This window comes from Monodelphis domestica, chromosome 6, assembly GCF_027887165.1.
Source record: "Monodelphis domestica isolate mMonDom1 chromosome 6, mMonDom1.pri, whole genome shotgun sequence".
In the NCBI taxonomy this organism is placed as follows: Eukaryota; Metazoa; Chordata; class Mammalia; order Didelphimorphia; family Didelphidae; genus Monodelphis; species Monodelphis domestica.
This window is the reverse complement of record NC_077232.1, coordinates 182,124,842-182,144,872: the sequence shown is the minus strand read 5'-3', so window position 1 is coordinate 182,144,872 and position 20,031 is coordinate 182,124,842. Positions and strand designations below refer to the sequence as shown.

The following is a 20,031-nucleotide window of genomic DNA, read 5'->3' as shown; positions in this document are numbered from 1 at the left end:
AATAATGATATTTATAGTGCTTTAAAATTTACAAAGGGTTTAACACATAGTATCTTATTTGAGTCTCACAAAAACTCTATGAGCTAAGGGTTATTATTCTCATCTTATAGATGAGGAAACTTAAATTAAGAGAGGTTTGAATGACTTTCCCAGTGTCACATAGCTATTCGGGGCCGGAGGAAGGTGAACTCTGAAATCAGACTGAAGTATATCATATTTTCTTCATATTTTCCCTATTGCTATTTCTTTATATTTTTTTCCAACATGGCTAATTAATGTGTATTAATCCACCTAAAGATGTAATTTTATATCTAACCACCCATCTCTGTGATGGACTAAAAAAAAGAAAAGAAGACCTACAAATGTTATTTTTAATGAATCCTGTGTAATTTACACACAGTATAACTGACTTTAGATTATGGTAGTCCATGTGTATAACATGTTTAACATACATATTTACAACAAGAGTAAAGGATAATTGATGAAGAGACTTTGGATCTCACGGATAAGCAGCCAGCATGGAGGAAATGCAAGGAAGGCCCCCAGCGCACTGGGTAGAATCCCCTGGGGAGAACCAGGGTGCGTACAGAGCTTATGAGCCTCAGGATGCCAAGGCATGGATAGGCGGCCAGCTAGCATAGATCCACTAGAGAATTCAAAGGCAATAGGACGTTGTGGGAAGGGTAGAGAATCGGCAACCGGTTTATATGCTGACTGAGTCCATTCCTACTCATACATCCTTGAACAGGGGACAAAATTTCTCGGGGCCTTCCATCCTTTATCAGGAAAGTGAAATGGTGAGGTCAGATGACCTATCCAATCCCTTCCCAGCTCTATGAACAATCTTGAGGAAAAACAATGATCAAGACGTTTTAATGCCACCCCAAGAGTTACATTAAAAAAGAAATCTTCAGATCCACTCTAAACAAGTAGGGTTTGTACCAGCAATGAAGGGCCAGTTCAGCGTTAGAAAAGTTATCAACCTAACTGACCATATAAACAACAAAACAGTAAAATCATATGAGTAAAGATGCGGCAAGACACAACACTCATTCCTGTTAAATTTTTCAAGTCATTCTCCAAAGTTTCTTGTCTGTCTCTGTGTGTCCAGCATTTGAGTGTATGTGTATGTATGTACACACACACACACACACACACACACACACACACACACACAGTTATTTGATGTTTAACTGCTTCGATCATGTCTGACTCTGTTACCCCATTTTGGGGTTTTCTTGGCAAAAGACACTGGAGTGGTCTGCCATTTCCTTCTCTGACTTATTTTACAAATGAGGAAACTGAGGCAAACAGGGTGAAGTGACTTGCCCAAGCAGTAAATGTCTGAGGTTGGATTTGAACTCACAAAAATGAGTCCTCTTGACTTCAGGCTTGATGCTCTATCCACCGAGTCACCTATGGGGAGAGGTTGAAGTGTCCTCTGGACCTAGATTTTACTAGTTTAAAAAAGACCCTCTATAGAAATTTCTACCAATGCAGTTTACCAACTTGTCTGTAATATATGTTGGGACACCTGGAGCATTAAAAAGTTAAGTAACTTGTCCATTACTCCACGTCTTCCTGACTTGAAGGTCAAGCTTCTCACCACAACATCATACTGCTAGCTCGTGTCCAAGGCTGGATCTGAACTCGGGTCTCCCTGCCTCCAAGCCCAGCGCTCCGTCCGCTGCACTACCTGGCTTTTATTGTTCACTGCTCTTTCCAAGGAGTTCTGATGGGTGCCAGGAAGGACAATGAGTGCCACTTTGGGCATGCTGAGACTGAGACACCAATGGGAATTCTACTTTCAAGTGTCCCACCGACGGGGATGAGGCAGAGCTACAGAACTCTGGAGAGAGACGAGGGCTGGAGAGAAACATCTTGAAATCATAGGAATAGTTCTGATCACTGAACGTGAGAGAAGTTCAATTCAGATAAGATCATGGAGAGCAGATAAAGAAAGAAAGTAAGAGGGCCCAGACAGAGTCTTGCAAGAAACTGAGAAGGCAGGAAGGAGAACCAAGAGAGTTCAATATCAGGAAGAAAATGGGCAATAGCATCAAATGTCACAGAAATCTCAAGGAGCATGAAGAGAGAGGAAAAAGCCATTAGAGTTAAAAGATCAGGAGCAACTGGGTGGCCTAGTGGATGGAGAGCCAGGTCCAGAGAGGAGAGGTGCTGGCCTCAGACACTTCCCAGCTGTGTGACCCTGGACAAGTCACTTGACCCCCATTGCCTAGCCTTTACCACTCTTCTGCCTTGGAACCAATACATAGTATTGATTCTAAGACAGAAGGTAAAGGTTTAAAAAAGAAAAAGTAGTAACTGGAGAGAGTAACTGCATGTGAGTTGATGAAGTAAGAGTCCAGATGGTCAGAAGAGAAGGAGAGACAACAAGGAGGGGAGAGAGGGAGAAAGAGAGAAGGGAGGATAGAGACAGAGAACGCTATCTGTAGAAGAAAAAAGGGTCCAGGGAGGGATGGGATGGGGGGGGACCAGCTTGTTTGAAGGCAGCAGGGAAGGAGCCAGTAGGCAGGGACTGAAGATGAGAAGACATTGAGGAAGGATGATTCTGGAGACTATCTATGGAAGAGAAAAGGAGAATATATTCAGGGGGTTGAGATGCATTGTAGGGGAGAAAAGAATTTGACAAAGTACGGTCTCTCTTCTTAGTAAAGTATGCAGTAAGGCCATAGGAGGCAATATTAGATCGAGTTTTTGGGGGGAAATGAGAAAGCTTAAAATATCTGTCTCAGAGAGCATGATGAAGGTACATCAGGGAAGAGTAACAGAATGGACTTCTCCCAGTATGAGACAGGTGACAATAGAGTACCTAAATTTGCATCAGACTAGGTCAATAAGGTTGGAGAACTTCCTACAGCACCATTCAGCAACACGTAAGAGGTTGGGAAGTGGGTCTTATTCAGGTGTGGGTTTCAGTGAGGCAAGGGCAAACTACTGGGCAAGAGTGCAGGGGACTGGAGAGTAGAGAACAGTATAATATTGAAAAGTGGGAAAGGAAGACAGAGAAATTAGAGCAGAAAGATGGTCTGATAGGCCACTGAGGTTTATGAATGGAGTCATGCTAAGAATAAAGAATAGATTTAAGAAAAGTGAAGCATAGAGAAAGATGAAATAATAGGAGGGTAAGATTGAATAAAATAAGTATCTGCACTTGCAGAAAATGGTAAGATCAAGAGTTTATGGATTTCTGAAAAATATGCTGCAGCAATTGGCCCAGCACCATTTTTTGAGGTATTCTTAAATTCTAGCCCTTCTATTTTTAATTAGAAGCAAAGGGGTTTGCTTACATAACAAATAGATTCTCACATATTTAATCATGCTATGATGATTAAAAGTGAATCTAGCAAGCATCTGAGAAAAAAGTCAAGTTTTCTGAAATATATGCTACATTTTCATTTTCCATAGTTATGGTGAGTAAGGCTAGTTCCAACAGGCTAGGGAAAACCCTACATTATGAAGCACTTATGTGTTGTTCTTCCAAGATCTCCTTTGGTTTTCTAAAAAAAAAAAATAATAATAATATACTTGTCTCTTAGGTCAGAGAACACTAGGCAAATATCAAAGACTTCCCTTAAATGGTAAGACCTCCACAGTATACTCCTCACTTGACTAAGCTCATCTATATGTCTGGCTTAAAAAGAGCTGAAGAAAATTAAATCATATATTTCAACAGTCAACTCTCAATTATCTCTGATAACAAGAGATTAAATGGAGGAGAACCCTGGCAGCAATCACTAAAAAGACCAATAATGGAAAACACATGCTACTAACTTTTTTTATGTTATGAACCACTCTGGCAGTCTTGGTCAAATCTAAGAACCCCTTCTAAGAATAATCCTTATGAATAACTGAAGGAAATTATAAATTTCAGTTCGAAGTTAGTGAAAAATGAAGATATATATTTGTTCTCATGCAATTTCATGAATTCCCCAAATCTATCAATAGGGGCTGGTGGATGTCAGGCTAAGTACCTCAAAATCAGCTCAGTCACTCACACACACACACACACACACACACACACACATCTTTCTGTGATGCAAGAACTTCTCTAGAAGAGTAGACAGAAGTTTTCCAATTTTCTCAGTGACCTGAACCTCTCATGAACACTTTAACCTCGTACAGACTGGGATCCTTTTTCTCCCCAAGGATATTGGGAAAACCATCCAGGAAAAACTTTTGATTTCTCTCCCTTGTTGGAGACAACAACTTGCACCAAGGACGTTAACAACAAACCTAAGAAAGTCATATCTGATATACCCCAAAAGTTAAACTGTTTTTAATGATTTCTTAAATTAACAAGCACTTGTTTTCTTTGCCATACACTAAAAGAAAGAAAAGGGGGAAAAAAGGAAATCCATGTAACAAATAGGCATAGTCATGCAAAACAAATTCCCAAACTGACCATATTCCACAATATACCCTTAAGTCCATGATTACCTCTTTGTCAAACAATGGGTTTGACTTTTCTTACTCTGGCATCATGGTTGATCATTTCACTTCTCAGAGTTATGTCTTTTGAAACTGTTCATTTTCACAAAATTATTGTCATACTATAAACTGTTCTCCTGGATATACTTACTTCACTCTGCTTCAATTCAGATAAGTCTTCCCAAGTTGATCTGCAAATACCCTCTTCATTATTTCTTACAGTACAGCTATAATGCAATATATTCTCATGTCATAACTTGTTTAGCCATCCCTCAACTGACAGGCATCATTTCAGATTCTATGTCTTTGTTGCCCCACAAAAAAAATTTTATAAACATGTTTGTACACACAGAACCTTTTCTTCTTTCTTTGATCTCACTTAAAGATCAAATTTAGTTTTGGTGATTTGAGACATAATTACTTACTGGTTAGATGTCCAGTCTACCAATTCTCCTCCATCTGTAAGGAGGTGGTTTTTTTCTGGTCCAGGGGAACTACTCAAAATGGCAGGTGTAGGAGAGTGTGAAGAAAGTGAGTCAAGGCTGCCAGTTGGGGTGTCCTCCTTGGGAGGGCTAGGATTGTCAGCTAGAAGAAAAAAATGGGAGATAAGGATTTAAAGCAATGCTGTTTTAAAAAAGGCAAACCACTAACAATCAGACAATATTACCTGATTAATCAAACATCATCTTAAAATTACATTTATAATTCAGGCTGTGACTATTTGGGTCTCCTGTCTTATAAAGTAGTGGTTGCTTTTTAAACCAAATATTCCTAAAATAAATCATCTGGAATATTCACAGGAAGAAATGATGGCTCACAAGATAAAACTCTAATCAAAATCCAATCAAACAAAAACTGTGTGGTCTCGATAGTGGCCACAATGATGCCCCAATCTATAAGAAAGCAACAGCTATGAGCCAATGAAAACCTCGTGGGCCAAAGAGGAAAGAGATGCATTCCTGTGGCCTGACCTTCATTCCTTGTTGCCTGATGACTCTCCAGGTTACTCCCAAATCATACATTTCTAATCAATGACATTAAGAAACTGTAGGGCATATCAGGTTCATGGTTGTCATCTTAGACCCTCATTCCATCTCTGAGCAGTAAAGTACCAAAATACAGAGAAATGTCTTATTCTCCCCTATAAACACTAAGGAAGGATGTTACAAAAAATCTAGACTACTAAAATGCTCAGGAGGGAAAGCTTAGCCCAAGTGAGAAAATATTTTCAAGATGCATATGTTCTAAGAGGATCATTTTGTTAAAAATATTTAGGATTATTTGTATATGTTGTGGACTTATGTGAAGAACTCAGAGGGTGGAAAGCAAATCAGTTGTTCTCCCTCTATATTTAATTTTTTATTTATATTTAAAACAATACTTATCTTTTGACTTAAAATCAGTATGAAGTATCAATTCCAAAGCAGAAAAGTTGTAGATCTAGGCAATTGGGATCACACAGCTAGGAAGTGTTTGAGGTCACATTTGAACCCAGGACCTTCCATCTTTAGGCATGGGGCTCTATCCATTGAGGGACCTAGCTGCCCCTCCTCTATATTTTTATTGCAACTTTTCTGCTCCCTAAATAAACAGGCATTTATTAGCCACTTAATGTGTCACACTCAGTGCTAAGTATGAGGGATGCAGCTTACTGTGTACTTAGAAGATATTTTGCTCTAAAGGAGCTCCCAGATGCTACTTAGAAAAAACAATCCATTAGACTGTGAGCTCCTCAGGGACTATCTTTTGCCTTTATTTCTATTCCCTGCACTTAACACATATCACTGCCTGGCATATAGTAAGTGTTTGATCAATGTCTATTGACTGAGTGATTGGCACATGTAGAAGGGAAGGTCTTGAAGTCCTAGAAGGCAGCCACATGGGACAAAGGCAAGACCCAGGAGTCCTTAGAATGCACCTGGATGTCTGCCCCTCAGGAAAACCTTTGGGAAGTGGGTGTGGGCTGAATGGCCATAGTAGAACAGTTCCTGGGGTCCTTAGGGCATGGGTGACAATGAGAAGCAGGCTCTGGGTTCTGCTAGGATAGGAAAAGAGAAAGGGAAATCTGGGGGTTGTTTCTGAGGCATAGTTACACCCACCACAACCCTTAAAATACACCCACATTTCTTTTCATCCACAATTCTCCTCCATTACTGTTTCTGCAGAGAAGACGAGAGCTTAGCCAGGTTCTAAGCTCATGCTTTTTCAGCAGAAGAGTTTTGACATCCAGGTTTAAATGTGGCTCTCAAAGAATCTAACTATCTTGCCTGGTCACCAACAAACTAAGGAGGGGAGAAACATGGCTGCCTAGATAGAGGTCATGGTTACAGAATACCCATGAAATCTAGGATTAACAAGCCTTCTGACCACACTCACGCATGCATGCACAACCATGGAATCTAATTTCACTGATGAGATGAAGAATATAAAATTATCAGACTGTAAATGAAGTTAGATCCTTAGACTCCCAAGTCTCCAAAGGACTCTTGTTCTCCTGCCTGGTTCCAACCAGGACTGGAATAAACTCCTGCACATCCCTAATCCTTGTCAGATTCTCCCTGCTTCTCCACCAGTCTAGTGAGAAAAGACCTAACTCATCACTGACAGAGCCATTTAATGGACAAACATGGCGGAACTAATAATAGATCTACAGTACGAATGGAAAATCTTGGGGAAGAGAACATATAGATTTTGTTTTTAAATGATGACTAGTAGAATTCAGGTAAAAGTGTAATGGGAAAAGTTCAAGGAGAGGTTCCCCTCTTACCAGCCTACCCCCCAAAAACAATGTCTATAATTCACTTTTAAATCTAATCTATATTAACATTTTCTCCATCACTCTTTTTTAAAGTCTAGACAGTTAACAAGACAATCTATCAAGCCTTTGTTTTACTTAAACATTGGCTGTAATAGAAATGCTCACACTGAAAATTTAACAATTCGCTCTCTTAAACTGCTTCAAGCTGGCTCTAGGACATCCCTGAATAGAAGCTGTAGAGATGATTTATTGTTGGGGGGAGCCGGGTGGTCGAGGGGGTATTTGTGAGTCGAGATATCATTGGTGGATAGAGTTCTAGTCTCAGGGAAGGACCTGATTCTAAGTCTGCCTTAGACTCATATTGCCCATGTGATCCTGAGCAGGTCACTTGCCCTCTCACTCTTCAGGACCACTCACTAAACTGGCAGAATGGATAGACTGCTGGGCCTGAGGTCAAGGAGACTGGAACTTAAATTCTGCCTCAAAGTCACTTCACCCTTGCCTACCTCAGTTTATTCAATTGAAAAATGGGTATAATGATATTAGAACCACCACCCAGGGCCATTGATCATATGAGAGAATTTTTGTAAAGCTCCTAGCACAATGTCTGACATAAAGTAGGCATGACATAAATCCTAGCTTTTCTTTATTATTGTTGATTGACTGTTATTGTACCATGGGGCAAATCCGTATTGATGCAAGTTCTCCATATCCATGAAATTACAAGTTTGGTTCAAAAACGAGGGGGAAAGAATAAAGAGCCTGCATGGAGTTGGAGTGGGGGAGATTGGTCAAGGTGAACATTCCCGGTGGAATTCAATACTCATTTTATTGAGCATTCACAGTTTTTAAGGCAGGGGCTAGCTGATGAGGATACAAACAAAAATAGGCAGTTCAGTCCCTCAAGGAGCTTACATTCAACTGGGAAAAATAGACAATAAATATGGAGCAGATGTGAATTAATTTCAAAAAGGAGCATGCTCACATCTGAGGGAAGGGAGGAAGGAGGAAGGTGGGAGATGAGCTCTGCTTTGAGAGTTGATGGTACCCTAGGAAAAAGAAGTAAGCTTTTTTTGGGGGGGAGACCACCAATGTGAGCTGAGGTCTTTTTTTTTTTTAATGAGTGAGGGTTCAAAAGAAAGACAGACTCAATGAATGGAAAGGACCTTATCCAGGGAAGTCACCCATGGAAAGCCCTGAAATCCATCTTGGAACATCAGCACCATACAGGCAGCAAGGAGAGCGTAGCTCCCCCAGCAACAGTCACTTTTTCCACAGCTCTTCACCACAAGATGCTTTAGCTAATTGGTGTAATTCAACTCCCCAACAAAAGAGCCAATTTTCTGGCAAATGAACCAGAACCCACGAATTGACCACTGCTAGGATTCCTTTTGATTTATTTTCTTTTTTGAACTTGGTCCACCCAGCAGGAACAAAAAGACTCTATCTGTTCTGCTTGGTGACAGCTCAGCCTTCTCCAGCCGGATCTTTTTTATTCTCCTCCTCACCAAAGAGTGCAGAAGAGAACAGACAGCCAAGAGCACTTTGCCAGGCCTCTGCTCCCCTCCCCCAGGAATCAGAGCACTAGATGGGGACCCCTAACGGAACAGGAGTGCACAGTCCCCACATTCACCTGCAGTGCAGCTGTTCATCTGGGGCTGCTCAGGATGGCTCGGCCAGATGCAGCAAAGCCCGATGGGTTTTTGAGGCAGAGCAGGGCTAACCTCAAGTATGAGTCAGACATAATCCAGCCAGATGCTGCTCCTCCCAACAGCAGCTCCTGGGTTTCCCTGGGCTGGGAGCCGGCCCCCATTAATCTTGAGATGCTGCCTTCCCTGTCTGCAGGGCACGACCCAGCACAGGCAGAGAACACGAGGGCCAGGACCTACTAAGTCCCTGCCTCATTCCAGAAGGAAATGAGGACTCCCGGGGCAGAGAGCCCCGGATGCTTTCTGTGCTGACTCCCACTCCACATTTCCCCCCAATCCAATCTCACCCCAGCCTCGCCCCCACAGAGTGGCTTCCCAGCACACTGAAGGAGCACCCATTGTCATTCAACATATTAAATCACATCCTATTAGAAGGATGCCTCCTCCTGCCAAACCCCAGCCATGCGAAAATGCCATCTGTAGAATCACAGATATTTATGCAGACGGATCAAGCAGAAAGATGCCTGTCCCCAACATACTTTTGAAGCAAATGCAATGTTGTTTCCTCCCTGCCATGATGGAACAGAGACTGAACTCAGGCACTGAATGCAGGACCACACCAAACCCACAGGTATAAAAAAACCCAAAGTGACAAAATTTATTTCATATCTCTTTTTTTTTAGTACTTGGCCCTTTAACATCAAAAAAAAAATCAAAGTAATTGTTTTTTTTTAAAAAAACAAAGTAGTGTACTAAATGGCACTTTAAAGAAATTCATTTAGAACCCTGGGAGATTTCTTGACTTGAAAAATAGCAACATAATTTTGTGAAATAGGGGAAACTGAGGCAATGGCTATGTGACTTCACCTCACTTTCTCAGACTCAATTTCCTCATTTGTAAAATGAGGCTTTAAAGTTCCTTCCAGTTCTGGATTTATGATTTGAGGACCAGGCCATTGATTTTATTAGTATCTAACATAAACAAGTCATTGATGGCATTTAGGATGCTTTTCTGACTGCTTTGATGGTGGGGCATCAGATACAGGTCAGATTCAGCTTCTCCAAGTACAAAGGCTTCTGTGGAAGGGGAGACTGTCCCACCATGGCCAGGACTCAAGCATGGAAGATAGCTCACTCCTGAAATACACCAGTTGTAGCTCGCCCAGGGGTTTAGGCACTTTCTCTGTCTCGGGCTGCCTCAAGTCCTACCTCCTCTATAAAGTCTGTCCCAGTTTTACATGTGCACTCTGCATCACAGGGCAGCTAAGTGGCACAGCAGAGAGAGCATCTTCTCAAGTTCAAATCTAGCCTCAGGCACAATGTGAGATAGCTCATTTTGTAGGGTTACCCTGATATCAAACCTGTATTTATCAATTGGTAACTTTCCACCCACTCCTCCTAGTTTTGTTCTCTGGGGCTAAGAAGAAAGAACCTTATTTCTTTCCCAAGGCAATCCTTAGAGACCATTTCATTTCTCCCCAAGTCTTCTCTCCTAAAATATCCCCAATCTTTTTGACCTATCCTTATGCATACGGCATTAATTCAAGCTCTTTTGCCATCTTGGTTTTGACCTATCATTGCCCTTCCTAAATTAGGATGTCCAGAACTGAATGCTAAGAGAAAGCAAATCTCGTGCCCAGAATTTTGTTTTACTCAAAACTTTCTGTCTACGGCTAGCTAAGTCACAGGTCACTTGACCCCACCTAAGATTCCAGATAAATTTTTGTTCATTACCAACCCTCTTCCCATTCATTAAATGGTCAACAAACTTAAACTCTGTCTTGATTTTCTCAGCTGTAAAATAAGGATAAAAATACCTACCCTCATTGGTTTACTGGAGGATCAAATGAGATAATAATTGTAAAGCACTTAGCATAATGCCTGGCACGTAGTAGGTGCTTCATAAATGCTTATTCCCTCATCCCACATATGCCATCAGCTGCTGAGTCTTGTTGATTCTATCTCTCTGAAATTTCTTACCTCCATCCTTTTTTCCTCCATTCCTAAGGCCACATTCTAGTTCAAGCCCTCACAACCCCCCCAAAAAAAGTAGGCAGGCCCCCTTGCCATACCTCTGTGATGAGCTCCCTAATCTAGCCTCCCCATGGCTGCCATTCCTCCCTCTCTCAGAAATATCCACCACGTGGCAAAAAAATTGGAAAATAAGAGGACGCTCTTCGATTGGCTGAACAAATTGTGGTATCTGAAGGTGATGGAATAATATTGTGCTCAAAGGAATAATAAAGTGGAGGAATTCCATGTGAACTGGAACAACCTCCAGGAATTGATGCAGAGTGAGAGGAGCAGAACCAGGAGAACATTGTACACAGAGACTGAAATACTGTGACACAATTGAATATAATGGACTTCTCTACTAGAGCAATGCAAATGATCCAGAACTATTCATAGGGATTCATGAGAAAGAACACTATCCACATCCAGAGGAAGAACTGTGGGAGTAGAAACAGAAGAAAAACAACTGCTTGATCACAGGGGTCAAGGGGGATAGGGCAGGAGATGTAGACTCTAAAAGATCACCCTAGTGCAAATATCAATAATATGAAAATAGATCTTGATCCATGACACATGTAAAACCCAGTGGAATTGCTTGTTGGCGAAGAGAAGGGGGTGGGAGGAGGGGAAGGAAAGAACATAAATCATGGAATCATGGAAAAATATTCTAAATTAATTAATTAAATAAACTTTATACTTAGGTCTACCTGAAAAAAAAAAAGAAATCACCACCACACTTAAAAGCACTTAATAATCTACTTTCACACAGCCACCCATTCTCCTGTCAGACTCCCCTGGATGCTCTGCACCCAGCATTCCATTTCATGCCTGAAATGTTCTCCTTTCCTTCCCCCTGCCCCAAGGCTTTTAGAAGCTTTCAAGACCCTGTGCTCACTTCTATAAATGGCCTTTCCTATCCCTCATCTCGTACCATATCCGTCCCCTAAAACAACTTTTTCTTCATTTTGTACATATGTTCCATTATTCAGCTGTATATATTCAGGTCATTTCCCCCCACTAGTATAAAAATTCCTTGAAGGCTGTGATTCTTAATTTTTTTATGTCCTAGTCCTTAGTAGAGTACCTGTATATAGTAGGCACTTAATAAACACTCAGTGAATAAAATTGAATTAAAGAGAATATAACAAAACACAACTTTTCCAAGGATGATACAGCAGGTAAAATGATTTTATTTTTTCCTAATTTAATCCTACAATGCAAAGAAAACTCCTTTTGTCACCCACAGGGCAATCTGTGGAAGCCTGAGAGTTCATGCAGAATTCTTACCATTTGATAATGGATTCCGTTTTTCAAACAGAGAAAAACATTCTCTTTGGCTTGTATTAGAAGGGAAAAAGGAGGAAAGGAATTAAAACTGTCACTGCCCATTAAGGAGGGAAAGCTAATTATGCTTCTCATCAGTAGGAGGTAGACTGGGAAGCAGATTATAATTACCAGGTACAAGGAAATGGTCCCAATGTCCCACTTACCCCAATTCACAGCCCCACTAGCAGTGACGACAGTAGAGCTGGGCTAGAGTAGGGGAGTTTCAAGAGCCCAACCTCTTTGATTCCAACTTGCCCTCTCAAAACAGGAGAGACATAATGAAGGTGAGTGACTAACAGATTAAAGATAGTCACATGCAAGAGAAAACTATTTTACTTGGTAATGAAATTTCTTTTATCTGAAATTTGGTCTAAGAGATGGAAACCTGAATTTCAGAAGTCTTTTCTCTTATTTTAATCTTTTTTAAAAATCATTAAATGATTAAAATTTGAATATTTACTCTTCAAAACATAATACATCATTTCCAAACTGAGACAAATAGTCAACTGAAAGAGAACATATTTGGGGGCAATCTCAATGAGGAAAAAAAGAGGGTCCTGGATGAATTATAAATTACAACTTGGGAAATTAAGGAATTGAAGAGAAAGTGGAAATATTAAGAAAAACACAAAGCAATTTTTGAACTGTTGTATTTATCATCTATGTGAACTTGGACAAGTCCCTTAATCACAATAGGCCTCAATTCCCTCCTCTCAAAGAAGTAGGGGATAGGGGATGGAGTAGGGGCAGAGGCAAAATCCCCGAGGTCCCTAGCACAGCCCTGTGCCCTTTGATAGGCAAAGATTAAATATGGTGACCATCCACTAGCAAACACAAACAAAAAACTGATACAGACTGGAGGAGAAAAGTATGGCAAACTGACAGGTCAATCTCTTGTGCTACAATGTCACTTAAGTTAAGGAGAATTATGATAATGTGGTTTGTCCTTCATGACAACAACTGCAAAAATGACCTCAACTACCAAAGGTCAATGGCCATCTCTGGCAATTCAATTATGGTGTGAATGGGGCCTTATTGGTTGACACATCAAAAAAAGTCAGAGCAAATTGCTTTACACCACCAAACAGAACATTTATACCATAATCAGAATCAAGGGTCAATATATTTGAAGACTAGGACTTAAGTTTCAAAAAAAAAAAAAAAAAGAAACAGGCTAAACCAATCAGGAGTCTTCCATTCCCTTCTGAAGTAACATGTCACTTATAAAATAACATTGGGATTTCTGTTTTCCAAATTGTTCCATAGATACTAGGCCCATTCATCTCAATTTCAAGAAAAGAAAAGAAAGTATATACTTTTTAATTTAATGAGCCCTTGCAAAGGAAGGATTGGTAAAATGGTCACCATAACTACAATGTGACTAAAACAGCAAGGCCACTACTCAATTCCTCAACAGCCCTTCTCCTTAATGTCCTTCCACTGTGATGGATAGAAGTTGGTGCCTATGACCATGAAGGCAAAATGGAAAAGACTTTCTAATGATAACTCAAAAGGTTAGAAATAATAACAATTCCAACAAGGGAACAAAATACAAATAAACTTTCTCATCCATAAAAACCTAGAAAATTAATATATGAACACTTTAAAATGAACTTAATAAAATTAAATTTATTTAAAATGATATGGAGAAATGGGGAAAATTATAGCAGAAATCCTTGAATAAATATTTCAGCAGAGACAAGACAGTCTAAAAAAGAAAATCCTAAAAAGCCCAGCATCTCTAAGGAGGCCTACTAGAAGGATCCATGATTATTTTGGCATCAGGAAGTCCCAGGAAGAATTCACTCTAATAAAAAAGAAGGTGGAAGACTCTCACCATTATCTACCTCTGACTTAGTAGATATATCTGCTGACTTAGTGAGAAATTAAATGATGTCCACTGGGTCACACAGGGAGGAAGTATCAAATGCAAGATTTGAATTCAGGTTTTCCTGACATCAAGACTAGCAATTTAGTTCTTTTGACAGTGGTCTTCAAAGAAAGGACTCATGGGATGACCTGTGGAGGGCTGTGGCTTGACCCCAAAGGATATGTGATCTCAACTATTCAGAAAGTAGCAAGACAGAGGACACACCCCCACCTCTCCAAGCCTCCTCCAGTCTTGGACTTGGCTCCAATAAAGCCTGTGTGATAGGAAATAAAAGTATGACATTCTTTTACAGCTGAGGAAATCAGTTCAGAGAAGGTACATGAATTATCCATGGTCAAACGGCTGATAAGTGACAGACTCAGAGTCCTAACTTTAAGCACAGTGCAATTTCCACTCTGCTACACCCTGTCATTGCAATCATTTCCTCTCCTTGGTGTTGGAAGCCAAGGTCTATGGCTCCCACCTAATCAAATGATGCTCAGAGGATGGGTCTTCACATTTTCTTCCACTCTTTTAAAATATAAATGACAAAAAGGAGGGGGGCGGTGAGGGTCTCATCCATGCACCCTGCTCACTCTTAATCCTACAGCATTTTTCCTATGTCATCTCAAACCTTCTCACCCTGTGGGCCTCTCAATGTTTGCTCTTGTCCTTGGGGCTTCTCTACATCAACCCTATCTCTTGAGATACAGCTCAGATCTCAGAAATAAAACCTGGGACTGACCCTCTCAGGCCATCACAATCATCTCAATGGTCCTCTCTAAAATGAGATGCCAAAGTACTTTTATAGGCACACAGATTTTTATGGACTATCCTTTTCAATCGACTCCAATGGCTCCCCATGGGCTCCAGCTTCCAAAGTAAATTCCTGTTTAGCATTAAAGTCCTCCACACCTGCCTCCAACCTCTCTTTCCAGCTGTGTGATTCAGGGCAACCTTTTGCCTTAATTTCTTCATCTGTCAAATGATTTGGAGAAGGAAATGGCAAACCCCTCCAGTATCTTTGCCAAAAAAACAAAAACAAACAAACAAAAAAAAAACAAATGGAATCAGGAAGAGTCAGACAGCTTCCTGAGAGTTGGGATTGTTTCATTTGTTTGTGCCTGGCACAGAAAAGGTGCTTAACAGAAGTTTGTCCATATCAGCAGTATCTAATTTAGCAATTAGTCGTCCCCTATTTCACGTGTTCATTCCCCAACCCATCCCAGTCCCAGTGCTGATCTAAGTGAATGGAAGCCAAGGCCCTTTTTTATTTTATATTTGAACACTGTGATACTTATGTAAAACTCACCAAATGTGATTATCACAAGGCATGTGAATATCCGGGGTGTGAATTTTCTTAAGAGACGGATGTCACTTAAAATCATTTTGGAAATGTTTTTTGTAGTTACAAATCTTAAAAAGTTCTTTCAGTCATTCCAAGATTCAAAAACCCTTTAATGCCATTATTCTCATTCATATCCTCTTGCTTGTGAATCATAGCACTGAGATCAAGGATCACTCAAAAGTCAATGGAATGGAACAGAATAGGTATTAACAGGTAAGAAAACTAGTCCAAAACATATGAAAGAAATATAGCAACTCTTTTCATACCAATTAAAAAAAAACAAAAAAAAAATAAAAACTTAGAAGGTGTCCATCCTTGGGAAATGGTTGAAGTAATTGTACTACAGGATTGAAATAGAATGTTATTACACCAATGACCAAATAAATACTTTCAGAGTAAACAAGGAAGATACAGATGAACTGAGGCCAAGTGGAGGCAGATGGATAATTTATATAATGACAAGAACATTATAGAGAAAAACAACTTTAAAAGGCTTGGGAATGCAGATCAATGAAATGACAAGTCAAGATTAAAGGAGACCAAAGACCAAGCATGTCAGAAAGGTGGTGGCTTTAAAATGCTGAAAGGAATATACATTTTAGGATGTGGGAATTTGTTTTATCTATAAATATTTGTTGAGGATTTCCTTTTCTTTATGTTTTATTGTTCAAATGAACTGGTAACAAGTGTGATGAGAAAAAGTAAATGTTTTCATTGTAAAAATAATCAAATTAATTAGAAAAATATAGGAAGAGGCAGGATGGTAAAGTAGAAGAAAATTTTGAACTTATAATTAGAGGATGTGGACTCAAATCCCAGATTTACTTTTTACTGCCAAAATGACCTTAGGAAAATCTTCTGGTTTCTATAGGTCTTAGTTCTTTTATCTGTAAAATGGGGAACTCTGAGGTTACTTCCAGTTCTCAAACTACACTCCTATGATTCTGAGATGGGTTACAATAGATAGCCCCAAAGCTTCACTGATATTCCTGAAAGGTCAAAAAAGAGGAAGGAAGACTCTAAAATATTCTTTGGGTGCTCCTCCACCCATCTAGGGGAGGATTTATCACCCAGAATGGAGAGAAATGAATGAAGTGTGTTCTGCACCAGTGGAGAGAGTACCCATAGTGATAAGATCAAAGATCCATGAGAGTATTTCTAAAAGAAAAAAATGCAACTCAACTAAGTGTTATGTTTATTAAGAGGAATCTGGATTAATGAGGATGGGGTTGAAGAAAGGCGAGGGAGTTCATTGAAGCTTCAAGTATTCCCAGATCAGAAAAGTCTGGGGGAAAAAAGATATATTCAAAAAAATTCCACAGATCAAAGAACAAAAGTGTTCAATTAATTTAGCTAGAAGGAAATTTTCCTAATTATCAAGACTGATCATCACTGACAATAGGATCTGTCAATCAATCTAAATGAAATGCCAGCAAACAAGAATTAAAGGGCATCAGTAGAATGTTGAGGGAAACCTTAGTCTTGTTGTGCCCTTCAAATGCACTTCATACAACTGTACAAAGAAATGAGTTGAAAGAGTGTCACTTCTACATCTGTCTTTCAGAGAGTCACTTTCTGATTGCATCAAGGTCAGCAGAGCTATCCATGAAAAAGCTCATTTGGATCACAGCCTCCTACCTGATCCTCCCCAGGAGTGACTCAAGAAATTACAAGGCATGTATTTCCTTATCCACATGCCTGTTGTTCATGCATGCCATATTCTTGGCCCCAAGTGAGATGCAAGAGCTCTAAGGGAGAAAAGACTCTTGTTGTCTTTGTATCACCCAGTGCTTAGCAGAGAAATGCTTAATAAATGCTTATATAAGTCGCCGAGGCACTAAAAAAGGCATTAAACCTTAAGAATTAAACACATTCATCAAGCACTTAAGCCTCCGTTATCCTACTGCACTGTAGACACAGGCAAATATGAAAATGGCTTCTGCTCTCAATAAGCTTACATTCCACCTGAAGAAAACAATATGTACAAGAGATAAATGTAAAGAAAACACACTTTTTGTGGAGTGTTAAAATGTACACACACAATTTGTAACAAATGGACAATAAGTGTAATGGATACAAAAACACTGAAGTGTTTAAATGCAATTTTTAAAATGAAGTGTGGGGCAGCTAGGTAGCTCAGTGAATAATTAGGTCTAGAAATTGGAGATCCTGAGTTCAACTCTGTCCCCAGACACTTCCTGTGTGACCCTAAAGAAGTCACTTAACCCAATTGCCTAGCCCTTTCTTTTCTTCTACCTTAGAACTGAGATTTTGTATCAAATCTTTTTTTTAACCCCTGCCTTTGTCTTAGAATCAATACTATGTATTAGTTCCAAAGCAGAACAATAGTAAGGACTAAGCAATAGGAATTAAGTGACTTGACCAGGGTCACACAGTTAAGAAGTATCTGAGGACAGATTTGAACCTGGGACTTCCCATCTCTAGGCTTAGCTCTCAATTTGCTGAGCCATCTAACTGCCTTCCCTTAAATATCAAATTGAAGTGTTGTTATTATTCATGAAGCCAAAAAAATGGTGAGCAAAATTTTGTGTGCACTTAACTAGCTTTTGTAAAAAAAATGTACCAAAGACACTGTGTAGAAATGAATTTGATGTTAGAGTGTATCAAGACAGCCCAGCCTCAGCTGATTAGGGAAGTGTCACTGAGGCTTTATTTTGGCTTTCAGAAATATCTCTTATTTTCCAAATATCTTGGGTTAATATATAGAGAGAGTAAATGCCAGACTTTTTCCTTAATTAAAAAATAATAATAATATGTTAAGAAAACTGGATCTATCCTTGCATGATTTATTAGCACGATAACTCATCAAAATCTATGGTTTACCTCAACCCTCTCACCACCACCCCCTAAAAAACCAAACAAAAAACCCACATGCTTTTCTTCTACAAAAAAAGGGAATTGAGTTTTCCCTCCCCACTTTGCATTTGCTGTCCCCATCTGGTTTCCACTCCACAAAATAAAATGCCTCTCCCAAGAGAAGCTCTTGATGACTGCCACCACTCTCCTCTCTGACTGAAAGGCTGAACAGTGGAGTATCAAACACCTTCCAGTGCCTTTCTTTAAAGGGGACATAAACTAGACTCTCATGTCACTCAGCTTTACATCTGCTGCTCTGCACAGAAAAGATGACTCACTGCTATGTAGTCATAGTTGTCTTATTTCCTTCCCATAAACTTGCTTTCCGGCCACTGATTCCTCCTTAAGATTGTCAAAGTCAATAATGCTACATCCAAAGCCTTCAAGAAAAATATGAATTGCTCTCAAGTCCAAAAAGCATTTGTGGAGGAAATAAAAAAGTATTTTAAAAATAAAATAAGAGTGGTAGAAGAAAAAATGGGAAAAGAAATGAGAGCGATACAAGAAAATCATGAAAAAAAGTCAATAGCTTGGTAAAAGGAGGCACAAAAAATACTGAAGAAAGTAATACCTTAAAAAACAGAATAGGGCAATTGGTCCTAACACAATAGGACAATGAAGAAAACAACTTCTAAAAAAGCAGAATTGGTGAAATGGAGAAAAAGAAGAGAAAAACTTCCTAAAAGACAGAATTGGCCATATGGGGAAAAAAAGAATATATACAAATTGACTGAGGAAAAGAAATTTTTATGAAGTAGATTTAGCAAAATGGAAAAGAAGGTTCAAAACTCACTCAAGAAAATCATATCTTAAAAATCAGAATTAGATAAGTGGAAGCTAATGATTCCATGAGACATCAAGAAACAATCAAAGTGAAAAGAATGAAAAAATAGAAGAAAATGTGAAATCGGAAAAGCAACTAAATTGGAAAATAAATCCAGGAAAGATAATGTAATAATTATTAGACTATGTGAAAGCCATCATCAAAATTTAAAAAAAAGAACTTAGGTATTATCTTTCAAGAAATCATCAAGAAAAACTGCCCTTATATTCTACAACCAGAGGAAAAATAGAAATCAAAAGAAAAAAAGAAATCAAAAGAAGGGTGCCAATCACCACCTGAAAGAGATCTCAAAACTATAACTTTCAGGAATTTTATAGCTAAATTCTAAAACTTTCAGGTCAAGGAGAAAATATTGCAAGCAGTCAAAAAGAAACTATTCAAATATCATGAGCTAGAGTCAGGATAACACAAGATTTGGAAGTTTATACACTGAAGGATCAGAAGGCTTGGAAATAGGATATTCCAGAGGGTAAAAGAGCTAGGACTTCAACCAATAATCATTTACCCAGCAAAACTGAGCATAATCCTTCCCCCACATTCCTGATGAAAAGAATAAACCTGAATGGAAAACCTGACTCTCAAACATAAGACTGAAGAGAAACATAAGAAAAGTAAACAGGGAAGAGAAATCAAAAGCCATTCAATAAGGTTAAACTCTATACATTGCTACATGGCAATATAATTCTTGTAAATCCAAAGAACCATATCATAATTAGCACATTTAGAAGTAGTATACATCGATGAAGAACAAAGGTGCAAGTTGAATATGATGATATAAAATTAAATTAAATTAAGGCTTGAGAAAGAAGAATGCAGTGGGATGAAGGAGAATGAGAAAATAGAATTGGGTCAATTATCTCACAAAAAAGAGGCAAGAAAGAGCTTTTACAGTGA

At 39.2% G+C, this 20,031-nt stretch overlaps 1 protein-coding gene across 1 annotated transcript in view; it reads right to left on the bottom strand.

Moving 5' to 3' along the window:
* The window catches only part of ARHGAP10 (Rho GTPase activating protein 10), a 385,966-nt gene that overhangs the window by 38,588 nt on the left and 327,347 nt on the right, over positions 1 to 20,031 (bottom strand). Inside the window, exon 20 of the mRNA XM_007496250.3 lies at positions 4,878 to 5,037. Coding sequence (XP_007496312.2) covers positions 4,878 to 5,037 — 160 coding nt within the window. The remainder of the gene's footprint in view (positions 1 to 4,877; positions 5,038 to 20,031) is intronic.